Here is a 15,067-nt window from a genome sequence, read left to right as displayed (position 1 = left end):
CATGGGCACCACTAATAACACTGGAGCCCGCGATCACCGTGGCCACCCTGGGCATGTCTCAGTCTCCAGCTGCCGGAGAGGGAGATTTGGGAGTCTGCAACGAGATACCTCTGGTTTTACATTTACAGAAAGGTCCCACCAGGGCGCACAGTGCGATGCCTGGCAGGGAGGGCGTCCAGGCTAGGGCAGAGCAGAGGTGCTGCGATGCAAAGAGAGACCCTTGCAGATCCAGCTGGAGCGACTCAAGGAAGTTACTGCTCTCCGACATTTGGGACTGTATGCCCCGAGACACCACAACGAGCTGCGTGAGCGCTTCCAGTCTGGAGAGCACAGCATAAATCAATACCTGCGTCCAGCAACTGGGGACAAGTGACCTCTTAAACCGCTCCGGCTGGGTCTACAAGAGCATGCCCGCCTGTGGCTGCGGGAGGGGCGACGTGCAACAGCTCCAGCAGGAACATCGTGTTGTTCAGTGTATGATTGCCCTAAGCACACGAGATGTCAAGCCTGCACCTCGCTGCTCGCGTGAGCGTGCTAAACCAGCTCTTCTCGCTGAATAGAGCCCAGAGTGCTTTCAACAACGTCACGTTTGCTCCAGACTTCCCTATCTAGGTGTTGTCAGTTTTAATATATTTTAGGAAGTACCAGAATAGACAAGATCATTCAGAAACCCTACCCTTATTTTAGCTCCCTATATGATTACCACCATGCAGCACCCATTCAGAGTGAGGTTAAACAGAGCAAATCGACAGGCAATTACAGGGATCGAGGGACAGCAACTGCCGCGAGCACAGTGCTGGTAGGAGGAGGTGAGGACGGCCGCGACAAAAGGAGCACAAACCTTCCAGCTAGGGATCTTAGATGATGGCAACATGCCTGGCCCAATGGTGTAATAATGAACGTAGTCTGGAAGGAGGGCTGAGGGAGCCCGAGTCCACGCGCGGGAGACAGGCGGGAAATGAGGGAAAGGACCTGCACCAACTGAAGCTACGGATGGGTCACTTGATAAACTACAGTGATAAAACCCATTAGACAACTGGAAACGAAACAAATAAAAAAACAAAAAAACAGAAATTAATATAAACAGAATGAATATGAAAATACACTGCGACTTTGATGCTCTAGGAAAAAAAAGAAAAAGCTTCTGTATCTTAAAACAAACCAAAAATTTGCTTTGCTGCAAATAAACAACAGAAAATTGATACAATGCTTGGTTCAGAAGTGAGATTGCTTGAAAATTGTTATTTGGTATAACAAATTTCAGACATCAGCGCGGCAGTCATTGTCGCCAGGCCCAGCGGCTTTGCCTTCTGTCCATGGAAGCGGCACACCGTGAACGAGCCCTGACAGTTTAGCTGCTCTGCAGACTGGGGACACAGAAACAAAACATGTCCAATACTGAAGGCATTTGCAATGGTGGTGTCTATTCTGTGTAACCAGACAGAGAGGAAAAGCATACGGCCTTCGAAAATGACGTTGTAGCCATGCGATGGTATGGAAGGAAAAAAAAAAACCAGCAAGGATTTACCAGATGAGAATGGATACCGCTGTCACTGTCTCCCCCAATTTAGAGTGTATCCCCCATGATTTATTCCAACTGTGCTCTAGCACCATGCATTTCTTTATCTTTTTTAATTTATTTTTTGTTCAAAAAACACACCCAAATTCCTTAAGAGCATAATGCAGGCTACCTAATGGGAAAGAGGGGAGAGCCCACAAACAGCATGACCCGGACAAGCGGCCCCTCGGCAGGCGACCAGCTGTTTTTAGGCAGCGTTTCACAGTCTCTTTGAGTAGAAAAGGTGGATGATGAACTTTTAGAAAATTTTATCTCTTTGCAAAACCCCAATTTGTAGTATCCCCCATCAGCTAGTTTAAAGGGGAGTGTCACCGTGGTTTATTCAAACATATTCGCTTTTCAGGGAGCGTGTAACAGTTCCTATTCTCATCTCCGCAGGGAGGAATCCTGGCTGTGTCCCATGCACGCTTGTTGTTCGGATGTTGCTGGGTTTGGGTAACGAGCTAATAGGTTTGTACGTCTTTGAGATGAAGTTTTTCACCTTATCTGTGGAGGCCCAAGCCCCCATGGTGGAGCCTGAGCTGACTGAGGTGGGGGAACTGCACTCGCTCACTGACTGGCAGGTTTCAGAGGCTTCGGAAGAGGCAGAGCTGGACGAATTCTGCAGCGTAAAACAGCACCGCAACAACGCAGGGAGAGGAAACACAAGCCATCGAAAAGAAAAAAACACAAACAAAAAAGAGACAAAAAGCACATACACAGAGACACACATAGGAGAAAGGGAAGGATGAGAGAAGCAGAGGGTTAGGGTTAAAAAAAATCAATTATATACTGCTCAAAACCATTGCTAGTGTTCAGGAAATCTATAAGAGAAACAACAAGCCCATTGCTTAATGCGAGAACTTGCCACGCTGCTGGCGAATGAGGGAGTTGAGGGATCTCTCGACTCCTCATTGCAATTTCAGCGGCTCGGTTGTGTTAGGCATCTCAGAGCAAAAAGCTGAGGGAACTGAGGAAACCTACAGTCCAAACATGCAATATACCATGACAACCAATTCATACAGAAAAGCGGGTTGTCCACACTTTAAGGACACAAAGTTTAGATTTACAACATGGAGCAGCAAATGCCGCTTACATCCACAAGTTCTCAGATATTTTGAACTGCAAAAGCGCTTGTGAAAGCTCATCTGAGTTTGAATGTTAGGGAACAGAGAAAGAAACGATACTTACCAAAGCTGGAGTTTTCCAAAGTGCATTACCTGTATGCATGTGCCTCTGCAGGCAGTATGCATACATTAAAAGTACCCTAACTCACACTTTTCTGCCCAGCAGTCACTATGAAGGTACCCGTTCTCTGCCGAGCGCATGAGTGGTGGCCTGTGCCTGCCACTTGCTTCCTCTTAACAGCAGAGATGGAAAGTATCAGGGACTCAAAAGGAGAGGGGAGGAAAAGCAGGACACCAAATGTGCATACAGGCGAAACACCTCCAAACATTCAGCTCCTAGCAAGCAGCCCTGACTCCTACGCGAATAAGCACGTGGACCATTTTGCTAAGTACAATGCTATTATATCTCTCCCTCTTGAAAGCGGCATCACCCTCAGTAGAAGTTTTGGGTCCTTTGAAATCATCAGGAATACAGCCTAAGTTGTCAGGACAGCAACGAGCTCTGCTTGCTGTCAGAAAATCCAGCACCACTACAATTCATCCTGTTGTAGTCCAAGACCTGTAAAGCAAGCCTAAGGATACTCCTGGCATTTTATGACAGTAGAGACAAATGGCCGAGATTTCCAGAAACGTGCTCTCATACTAGGGTTGTGTAGCAAAGCCTCTGATCTCAAGGAGAGAAATGTTGAAGGGCGAGAGGAAAATCTCATCTGAAATAAAAATGTCACCAGTAACCTTAGGTGAGATCTTGCAGTAAGTATGCAGATAACATGATAGCTGGATAAAAAGTAATGTAGAGGGAGAATAGCTGCTAACACCCAAAACTCATCTCACAGTCCACTAAAAACTACACAGAAAGAATATATGGCTAACTGCCCAAGTAAGAGGAGATGTTGGTCTCCTGAGATGGGATACCATCGCCATAAGGATTCTGGTGAAGACTGCTGGGGCTGCTGAGAAGCCAATATAGGATCAGCATCTTGAGCTTATTAGTGAACTGTGGATTTGGGTAAGTGCTGTGCAACATCACAAAGGTAAAGACAAAGGCAAAAAAGAAAAAGAAAAAAAAGAAAAGGCTAAAAGGATGCACATCCTGTCTTATGCTGACAGCAAATCAGATCTGCAGGTGACTTCACAAGTGTCTTCAGGGGACGAGCAAGCTCAGCTTAACAAGGCTGGTACTCAAAGTGCAGTAAGTGTTGAGGTGAACACAAGACAGAAAGAAATTGCAAAAAAACGACATGTAACTATTAAGCACAGAAGTGAGAAGTATCTACTGGGGTACTCCGCAATGCAGTGGTTTGATGTTTTCTGTAACTTGTCACATTCTTCCTTGATTTAAAGAAACACCCATTACCGGAGAAAAAGCTCTAAAGATAATGTAAGTGTACCTGACAAACATGAGCTCCAGTTGACTCTGTCACAGTACACTGAGCAGTGAGGAGGCTGATTTTTGTCTATCCTTAGAGAAAAACACATTTTAGGAAATTCTTTTTTGCTCTAGAAGTCCAAGTGCTGCCTAACATTCTAGGCAGCTCAGCAAAAGAAACTATCCAAAAAGCCCCATGAGAGCACACACTCTCATTCAGAAAAAACTGAGAAAAATGTAATTTCAGAAATGCTTTCTGAAACTCATGCTCATAACCTGAAAGAGCTGTTGAAAAACCATCTGGGGTCTAAGTATTCTGCATGTGACAGGACAGTGAAAGAACCTGTGTTCCAAATGGCCGTATCAGGCCAGGTTGTTTTCTGCAGATGCCTTGATGATGACAAGTGAAAGTTTGGAGTTTACACCTAAAAGACTGTTCCTCTTTACAAGCCAGAAATTTCAGATTATGTCAGGCAATGGTGGAAATGGGTCATAAAAGGGTTAGCAATAACACCGCATAAAGCAAATAAAGGGAAAAAGACTAAAACTGCAAATTCGAGATTTTGCTCAACTTACTTGATATAAGGAGAAAAAAAGACTGGAAACGGTTAACTTGTTACTGCAATAAAATGGGCTTTTGCTCTCTTTTCTACCCATGGGTAGACTGGGATACAGACAGTAGATGGGAAGATACCTGCAATAGCATCCTTGTGATCACAAGCTGGGACAGTTAAATTGACATTATTCAGCTATATGCCAGCTGTGGCAAGAAGCAGGTGACTTTTTTGGGAAGCACAAGCAAACCTGCCACCGCTCAGCGGCTGCGAAGAGTCTCCTGCCCAGCACCCCCGATCAGCCCCTGCCTCCTCTCGCTAACCAAGGAAGCAAACCTCCTCATCCCTCCTGGTCCAGGAGAGGAAAGAAAGGGCTCCCCCAAACTTCATACGGCCGTTTGCAACAGACATAACTAGGCAAAGGATGAACCAAGATACCATGGGGAAAACCATCGCGGCAGTGGAAGGAAAGGCATGACACGTTGGCAGGGAAACGGGGCCTCCTTGTCTTAAGGAATTCACCTGGCACAGGCCACGGGAGGCTCAGGTATCGCTAAAGAAGGATTACAAAAGTGAGAAAACGATGGAGAGGGAGGCAGCAGAATACTGAACTCCTGAAGGAAAAACGTAAAAAAGCGCCAGTGAGGCGAATGCTACCTGGATCCGACTGCAGAAACTGCCTTGAACTGAACAGTGGGGAAGCACAGACCACCCTTCGCTTCTATGCAGAAGCGCCGAGAACAGGAACAGCACAGTCGCTGCTGGGGCAGAAAGTCTCCGAATCCGAGCGCTCGCTCTAGGTGCGCACACCTCCTGTGCAACATGCCCCCAGGGAGCACACGCAGGCACAGGCAACCCCGCATCTCTCCGAGTGAGAAACTTCACCAAGGGATTTTTTGAACTTATCTGTTGAATCATTTTTAAAATTAAATTCTTTCATTTTAGCTATTTTGATCACAGGAGCTTCCCCTCCCCCCCCCAAGGCTGCAATAACTGTGGTTGTACTCAGCTCTCAAACTATCTAAGAAAGAGGTTAAAGTTAATAGTATTAGCAGAAACCTAAAACAGTGCTTTGCATGGTAACAACCAGTTCCTCAGATGACCATTATACATAAGCAGTCTGATAGCTGGTGTCTCAGACATTGTCCTATGGCTCGTTCTTCAAACGTGTCCCTTTGCTTGGTGTGGCATACATGAATTCCAGTGAGGACATAAAAAAAAGCTACATTTTGGGCCACCAGACTGTATGATTTTAACTTCCATCGATTGTCCCACTAACCTATAAAAGGACAGCAGCTGTCTCAGATCACTTGCATCCTTTGTTTGCTACATTTTCCATTCAAATATAGTATTGCTTTCTTAACCCTTTCCCTTCCTCATATAATAGACAGAGCTTCCTGGGCAAGGTTTCCCCCGGAGACTGATCCTAATGAAAAGCCTGGTCCAATATCCTTCTGAAATCAGTGGAAGACTCAGCAGTTACCTTTCAAGAAGCTGTGGATAGCAACTCAAGGTCACTATTCGATTTCTCTCATTTTCAAGAACATGTCTCTACCGACCTCTCTTCTCTAATCAAGAACAAACCCATGGGAAACTTATATAGAAAGGAAGTTTAGGAGAAGCAAACACCTGGCGGTAATTAATGCACTAAGATGCATTTCTGGTTTTGTTTAAGGTCTAAATTAGGAGCATTTCTTAATTTACATGGAAAATTGAATAGTCATAATAAAATGAAGTTAAAATAGGGGAAATAGTTTATTTCAAGCAATAGAATCTCCTGAAATGCAAAATCTTATCAGCTTCCTAATTTCTACATGCAGAAACAAATTCACATCTAGTTTCCCTCCACTTCGCTATCTAGGGAAAGCTATTTCAAGAATATTCTAACAATAAAGACTTCAACAGTCCTCTGCAATTTGTCAGTTCTCTTTTCCTCCTTTACCTGCTTCTTTCTCTTCATCTAACACCTTGCTTTCATCCCCATCAAGTCAGGAGCTTTAAAATCCAACTGCATAATCATTTTCCGCATTATTCCCACAATGCAAGTTCACTCCAGCTCCAGCGGATCCTTTTATCATCCTCCTCCTAAATCAAACACAACTATACTAGGATCGTACTACAACTACTACTACCACCCCACTACTCGATCACTCCCAGACCTCAGTTTGTCTCCCCCATACGCTACGTGTAGGTTCAGCAGCACTAACCAGGTCGGATGTTCACCCAAGAGCTACTCTGTGCTCCCAACCAGCAAGTTTGTCGCACGGGCTTTACACTGTTCAGGTACAAGCCACAGGCAACGCTGACCTCAAATCCGGCATTTAAAGAAGCTGTTCAGCTCCAGGAAGAGAGCTGTCATGCTCTTCAGCTGTTCAACTATACCCAAATGCACTGGCTTAATTAAGATTAAAGCATTTTACAGTGACCTTTCCAAATGTACAGCTGTCTGGTAGGGGCTAACACCTTCACTCCCCGTTACGTTAACAACAACGCTGCAGAACGGAGATCGCACTAAAGCGGAATAAGGGCATCACAGCCTGGGTTTATAATTGCTCTTTCTCCTTTCTTCTATGCAAAGCGTAACAAAGAGATAAAGACTTACTACTCGAGGACTATAATCTGAAAAGCAGTCTTCACTTTGCCAGTCATCTCTCCTCTGGTAAAGTCTGTATCTTGTTTGTTTAAATCCCTAGTTATTCCTTGCTTGAGAGAGTTTCACTGAAAATTAAACTGATTTTATTCAGAAACCACAGATAGGGAAAAAATGTCTAAAATGTAGGCGAGAGCAAAAAACTCTCATATAGGTCTCATAGTCTCACTCACATAATTTGGGAATTTTGTGGCCCCCTTCTGCTTTTTTATTAAAAGAAAAGAGGCTTTGCTGCTGCTAATAGGTTCCAAAGCATGGAGCTAGCAAACATTATCAGCAAAGCATCCATCCGTGCAAGATATATAGCTTTTAATTTCCTTTCCTGGTTCTAGGGCTTGCTTTGCTGCTTTCCCAGCATCACTACTAGAAACAAGGACATCAGTGTTTTAGAAACAGTCAGCGGCCAATATCGCTGCTCCTCCCCACCCGCCACCGAGCCTCGAAAACACAACACCAGAGGAAGCGCTGTCAGCTGGTTAGAGACACACAACACGGAATACGCTGTAAATTGAACAGCTTTTCAGGAAGCTCACGATCACAATTTTCTGTCAGCACAACACACACATTTTACTTTAGTGCTGAACATACAAAGCAAGACACTTAAGCGCAGATGAAGCAGCCAGGCAATGATCTGTTACCTTTCCCTCTGTGCAAAGGTATACAGAACTGGAGACGTACAGAGCACATACCTATTCGTTATACCAACACACTACACTTGTCAAGTCCATGCCACGCTGCTGCAGCCTCCTACAGCTCATGAATAGCTCAAGTGATGTTTGGATCAGTTTGCAACTTTAGGGATAGTGTCTAAAGTGAAGTAGAAGCATGGGAACAAGGTTCTTAGCCGGGATAAATCAGCATGACTCCAACTTTGGGGATGTTCTGCCAGCTGATACCAGCCTAAGCTCTCTCCCCAGCTTAACAGGGGAACTTGCAAAGAGAGATTTTTTTTTTTTTCCATGCTAAGGACAAATGCAAAGTTAAATCTTCATCTGCAAACATTGCATCATCGTGCAGATTACCACTTTTTTATGCCGGTGCAGTGGATACTATGAAAACCAAAGACGATGCTAGCAAGTAAAACTGATGCACGTATCTTAAAAGTCAACTTCCTTACCTTGTTACTATTCCAGTTTATTTGTTCTCATTTACTTTTTTGCATTTCACTTAGGTTAGCCATAGCCCATCTAAACAAAACATTCATTTAATTAGTCTGCACAAAGTTCTAAATCCATCTGTTTCAGGATGTCGTCTATAAAAAAATAATGCCGATGTGTCCAGATTGGGGACACTGCAGAAGACGTACATGTTTGAAAACAAAACATTTCTATTAAAATGAAAGAGATAAACAGAAAAAAAAAATGTCGAGCTTCCCTTGAGAATCTGATCCAAGCCTGAATGAACCAGGGTTGTTCTGGATGATATCCTAAACATTTCACTAAGTGCTGCTGACTAAATGTTTCTGCGAGAAACAGGGGAGTCTGTGTGCTGTCAAAGGGGGTCTAGGAGCAGCCGAAGCACGCAGATGACACTTGGTAACTGGTAATGCTGAAACTGGCGGCTGTTTACTGAGTGCGAGAATTAAAGTTATAACTGGCTACAAAACCACCTACTCCCCAGCAGACGAAAAAGAGTACAACTGCATTTACTAACTAAAAGGCAATCTTCTCTGGTGACCACAGAGTGTATTAAAAATGAGCAATACTCAGCAAGAGGAAATGAGGCTCACCTCGGATTGTGACTAAGATTTATGACGGGATTTATAATGAGAGTTGGCAATTCAGCCTCAATTAAAAAAATACTGCAGTTGCAATGTGTTTTGTTAAAAAAAAACCCAACCCAGAAAACAGAATTCAGGTGCTGAAAGATAAGTCAGGGATGCATGCAAGCCTCTGCCTTCAAACCGCCAGCAAGTTTTTGTAGGACAGTTGCCTTGAACAAATTGAGAAAAAATTTCCTTCTGCAGACCAGAAGACGACGTTATGGAAAAGTTTCACTTATCTTGACAGTGAAATCCTCTTAATTTGACTGGGTTCAGGATATTATCCTATTTGTCCTAACAAATGAGTTTGCTAGGAGTTCCATAAAGAACCAAAAGTACCATTTATTTCTGCAGAAATCTTCTTTCTGCAAGGAGCTCAGCAGAGGGCCAAAAAGGACAAGCCTGTCTATAGAAAAGCACATCCCCAAAAGGCGCAAAACCAGTTTCACATGATGCTCTGCTAGTGGTATTTTGAGGATTCTGGGTCCTTTACAGGGGTCCATCTGGAAGGAATAAAAGTAGTCATCCTGCTGCCAAAGCCACCAGTGTCAATACCAGCGGTCACAAGGCTGTTCTGGCATGGATATCTGTCCATTAAGCAGCAAACAGCCACTTGATACTAATAAATTGCAATCTGTGTAGGATTATTAACTAGTAACCTCAGTGGGTGAAGTGAATATTGATTCCCTCCCATATGGTGAATTTCTCTTGCTCTTTCTCATCTGTACACATCTGAAAGTTAGGTGTCTAGGACCAACAGAGAAACCCGTAACCCCTAGAGAGTGACTTGTCCCATCCTGCAGCGCTAACCGCCAAGGGAGCATCAAGAGGTCACTCCAACTAGAGGCCCAACTTTTAGATGAATGAAGTTCAGCGAGACTTATCTTACCCTCGGTGCTCGACCTGACTCCAAAGTACCCCAAAAACCACGTAAGATCCCTTTGCGAAAGGTGAGCCAAGCTACAGTCTCCAGCTCACTTCTCGTTCTCATGCTTGCACGTACCTGGTTAGGTGCTTCTGGTGGCATAGGGGATGGCGATTTGGACTGGAAAGCATCCTGGGACATGAATCCAGAGTCATGGGAGGACACACTGGACAGCCTCATGGGTGCCTGCTGAGGCAGATTGGAGCTGCGATAGCGATAGTGTGAACTAGGTGAGTGCGAGTGCGAGCCACTGGACCGGGAATCACTACTGTTAACGCTGTTCAGACTGCTGTGAGAGACAAAAGGAACAGAGAAAGGAAAGGGGAGAGGAAAAGACAAAAGGGGAGGGGAGAGACCCATATACAGTACAATTAACATTCCACGTGTTGCTAGCAACAGGCAGCATAAACCGGAAAAGAAAAAAAAAAGAGGTTGACAAAATAAATTTAAATATATATATATATGCACATATATATCAGTAAAGAATAATAAGCAGCTGCAGTATCCTTTGTGACCACAGAGAAAATGGCACTTTACCCTGAATTTCACTCAAATGATCTACTGTAACCCAGGCACTAGGAGCTGAAGGCTGAGTCGGGTCCAGAAGAGGGGATCACTACATGCCCTCCCCAGCCTTAACACACGTGCAGCCTCCACATGGCCACAGCTCGCTTCTACTCCTAACTCCTTGCTGCTCTTGCACTAAGGGCCAAATTCTTACTGGGATCCCTGCAGCAGGGCGTCGAAGGAGTAACAGGGCATCTAAGAGGCTGCATCTGGGCATGCGGGTCCAGTCAGCCAGGAGGCCAACACACGAGATTTTCTGAAAGCATCACCGAAACCCCACACTTCAGAGTGCCTGCAACCAGCTTCGCTCGCATGACGGCTCTCTACCAGAAAAAGGCACGTACACTGAAGTCGCACCTCTCGGCACGGAGCTTCAGCTGGAAAGAAAGGTGATCAAAGAGAATTAGAACTCCCCGGCTAGGAACTGCGAAAGAAAAGATCCTGAATCGGAGAGACTGATTTTTCACCTCTAAATTCCGTGAGCGATGGCAACGACTGATCAGTCACAATGTGGGAGCTTTTAAAGTTCCCTTTAGCTGCAGAGGTGACCGAGAGGGACTAGCAGGGTGCGTCAGTCCGAAGGCAGATTCCTACTTTCCTTGGCAGAAGCCTGCCTCCCAGCTAAAGGGATGGCTCTATACGATACATGGGCAAGGACTGCACCTTCTATTCCCAAATTTCATGTACAAGTAAGACGTACAAGTCTGGTGCAGATGAAGAGGAGCACTGCATTTTTTTATCCTTACACAACAGTCTCTTGCCACACAGGTTTTACTACACAAGAAGATGAGGTTGATTAGGAACAGGTGATGGATTTCCCAGCCATTTTCTTTTACAGCTTTAGGATATTGCATCTTTAAGCCTGTGCTCAATGCTTTAAATATGCGTGTTTTCACATATATATAAAAGTATTGCAATTTATTTTATATATATCTGCATGCAGAGGCAAGTACATACATATAAGTAGTCATGTTCACTTGTTCTGACATGCTGTAGATAACTTTGCTCATACACAGGGAACCTCTAGTACATTATTCATAAAGCAAACTAAAAGGTAATCATTTGAGAGCAGCTACAAAGGTGTTAGAGCAGAATACACAATAGACTATCTTCCTTTTCAATAAAAGGAAACAGTATATTTAGACATCAGGGTACAGGGGTAACATGCTAATAAACTGTTTTATGAGAGAAAACAGTTTTTACAGAGAAAGCATCGACAGAATCCAAGTGTTCCAACATATTTGGGGACAGCATTAGACAGCACTAAACAGTCAAAGAACTTGTATCAAAAAAAAGCATTTCCATATACCAGACTGATAGGGTAATCGATAAGGATGTTTTTCCTTTTCAAACACTAACTTACTGATTAGTAACAGCTACTTAGAATAATCTAAAAAGCCATCATATGAAAAACAGAAAAGGAAATTATGAATGAACAGTGTCAGAGCTTAGATCGGTACAGCGCTCTCTGATCTGACATGGGTTCAAGAGAACTGAATCAAAAGCATCTTCAAGTTGTCTTGAGTTCAAAAGTTGTTCAGTCATGCCCATCCTTTTTAATATTCTCAGTCACACACGTAAATGGATGAAGACCGTGAGGGATTGATTTTGTTAAGAGTTCTTATTTAAGATTTAATTATGCACATAAATCTGTACCACAGTCTGAACTTTCCTCCCTTTGCCCCCAAAGAGGTTAAAATGAAGTATTACCCATCTGCTTACCTGCAAACACTAGATTTTCTGGACATGGTAGTACTGGGAGAGGATGGAGGAGTCTGATAAGACCAGCTGTAATCAGAACCTTTCAAATCTAAAATTACCTGATGAAAGATAATCAATAGTATCAACAACTTGGAAAATCTTTTTTCCTATTAATAGAAAGAATCTGCTTGTCCCCAGCACTCTTCACCACAACAAGTTTTCAATGTCTACTGACCCAGCCTCATTTTTCTGCTAGAATTAGACTGTGTATGTTAAAAATTCCTACGCAGGGTAGTCAGCTTCATCCTTGCATTTCCAAAAACTAGCATACTTCAACACTACGGCTGCTATCACAGAAGGACAGTTTACATTTGAACAGAAAAATCTTTAAAAAGTAAACCTAAAATTTAATTTATTTCATCCATGTTGTAAGCTGTTTTTTCCTTAAAAAAAAAAAAAGAAAGAAAACTGTTATAACCCTAGTGTTTAAGAACTGTCCCATTAAAAAACCCTCAAAGATACAGTATTAACTCACAGCAGAGATTCCCTCCTTTATACTTTTCAGTCAGCGCTAAGGTGCAATAAGAACCATGTAAGAGTTCATGCAGCAGAGTTGGAGTCAAAAGGCCTATTTGGAGTCAAAAGGCCTATTTGGAGTCATTTAATAATACATATTTTTCTATGCGTTTTAAGGACAGCATGGGAAAAAAGCTCAAATGTTAGAACCTGCGGAACTATCTAATCTCAGCAATGCTGCTGTCACCATGCAAGAGAGGGATGCTCAGATGTAGGGGGAGGAGGTGGCACCCATTTCTCATGGAGCCTCAATGGAAGGTGGGCATCTCCATATACTTCAGTGTTACAGCTACCATTTTACACTGGGCTGCGCAAATATTTCAGGAGCACTCAGCTGGTATTTTACAATCAAATTGTTAAAACTGCTCATGTTAAAAATGATCTTGCTTCAGTAAAGCATCTACAAAACCTAATGTAAAGCCACTAACTGCTAGCAGTCAATATTTCTCACGACACTTAAAAAAAATAGTACAGGCTGAAAGTTGAAATATTTTCCAGGTAACAAGAGCTAACCTGTTCACTTGAAGATGGCAATTTGTGTGGATCCATGGTGAGACTTTTCAGGTCATCTGATATGGTTTGTAAATGTGTTATTTCTCCTAGCATTGATATTTCTTCTTCCTGAAGAGACAAACCAGCAAGGCTAATCATGGCCTCGGTTTTAAAAATGACACCCAAAACACAATACACAATCTTTTGCATTTTGCTGATGACTGTAGTCCTCAACTCCAGCGGAGCTGCTTTTTCTTTGTCCATAAATCAATCACTACTTATGAAAGAGGCTTGGAAATACTCATTTACAGAGTTTTATGCCTACTTTAAGATTGCTTAAGTTCTGAGGCTTAGACATCCTCTCTCTCACCGATGAGATAAATAAGTCTTAGTATTCTTTTGGTCACATCTTCAGAAAAAGAGAGTCATTCTCACTGCATTTGGACTAGGTTTATCCCTTCTATGCGTACCCACTAACGTGCCTTAAGGATTTTAACCCTGCAGGTAAACAGGGGTTAAATTCATACTTCTTGCTAGCTTTGGAGACTTTGACAAAGGCACTATACAGGTATAAAGCATTACCACGTCTATGATTCATACTGGCTCATACTACATCAAGAGCTAGCTCTACTCTGACAATATCAGCACCATAAGTTACCATAGCAATCTCTCAGCTACCATGGTAATTTCATCCAGGTGTTCTGAGTCTGCAATTCCCCTCCTACCGCTCAGCCACCAGCTCCCTACTTCTCTAACCATGGTTTTCTGCTGAGGCTGATGCTCTTTGTAAACAAGCATCAGGAACGTTTTCCCAGTACACTGAAGCCTCTTCAGAAATACACCAGGCTTACACAAAGCCACAAACGTTCCGGCGCTGGGCTGCAGACAACCTCAGATTATGAAAATATACTGAAGCCTTCGGAAGGAAATGAAGAAGCTGTCATGTAGGAGGGAAAGAGCTGGCAGAAAACTGCATGGAAGCAGGCTGCAATCTGTCAGATAATGTCATTACATACACAGGGGAGGTCTTGAAATATTTCAGTCCTACTGCTAGAGCAGGAGTAAAGAAGGTTTATATTAAAATGTGATGTTAAGAAAAAAGTGGTGGAAGCTACACTAGCAGTGCCTCAGGGCCATATTCGTAGGGACTCAAGGTCCACCCAAGTCTTTGTGCCCACTGTTTCCCTATGAGTCGGCTTGAAAGTTTTCAGCGTCTTTGGTCTCCGAATCACTCCAAGGGCCCATAAGGAAGCGTCCAGCTCTCACCACTGCCTAGACAGAGATGCAGGCAGGATTTCGGCTACTTTCTACGACTCTAGAAATCCCTTCCGAAGACACAACGAGCTTCCGTTTTTCGAGGCTGGGGGCCACCTAGCAGACTTGTGCACTGTACCGACGTGAAATGGAGAGCTCTTACTATGACAGGCCGCAGCATCGAGATGAAAGTACAGAATCGGCCGCGTTCCTCAATCAGAGCTTTCCTGACAGCTTGCTTCTCGGTTTCTTCAAGCAGCAGGTACTTATCGTTGACATCTTGTAAAGCACTATCCAGCTGGGGCTGAATGTCACCCCGTCCTGCACACAGGGAACAATCAAGAGGGCATTTTATCAAAACCGTGGATCTATATAGACAAATCCCTTATTTTCAGTCAGCACTACTGCCAGACTGCTTTTGCAATTCGTCTCAACCAGTGTTTTCCCTTAATTCAAATTAATAGGGCTTTTTTTCATTGAAATTAAGCATTTTATAGCATTTTTCCCTTTTGCCTAGGGAAGAAATCCAGTT

The 15,067-nt window shown here is 43.5% G+C and overlaps 1 protein-coding gene across 5 annotated transcripts in view; it reads right to left on the bottom strand.

Annotated features, from left to right (window-relative positions):
* Nucleotides 1-15,067, bottom strand: part of MTSS1 (MTSS I-BAR domain containing 1) — a 121,040-nt gene that overhangs the window by 6,076 nt on the left and 99,897 nt on the right. For 2 of the 5 annotated variants that reach the window (XM_067290168.1, XM_067290170.1), the window contains exons 7-11: nt 14,699-14,856; nt 13,303-13,410; nt 12,235-12,332; nt 10,024-10,234; nt 842-1,036 (exon numbers count right to left, since the gene is read on the bottom strand). In XM_067290168.1, the coding sequence (XP_067146269.1) occupies nt 842-1,036; nt 10,024-10,234; nt 12,235-12,332; nt 13,303-13,410; nt 14,699-14,856 (770 nt within the window). The remainder of the gene's footprint in view (nt 1-841; nt 1,037-10,023; nt 10,235-12,234; nt 12,333-13,302; nt 13,411-14,698; nt 14,857-15,067) is intronic. The other 3 variants (XM_067290169.1, XM_067290171.1, XM_067290172.1) reach the window with 3 other exon arrangements.

The sequence above is a fragment of the Apteryx mantelli genome, chromosome 2 (genome assembly GCF_036417845.1).
Source record: "Apteryx mantelli isolate bAptMan1 chromosome 2, bAptMan1.hap1, whole genome shotgun sequence".
NCBI classification, from domain to species: domain Eukaryota; kingdom Metazoa; phylum Chordata; class Aves; order Apterygiformes; family Apterygidae; genus Apteryx; species Apteryx mantelli.
This window is presented reverse-complemented; position numbering and strand designations above follow the sequence as displayed.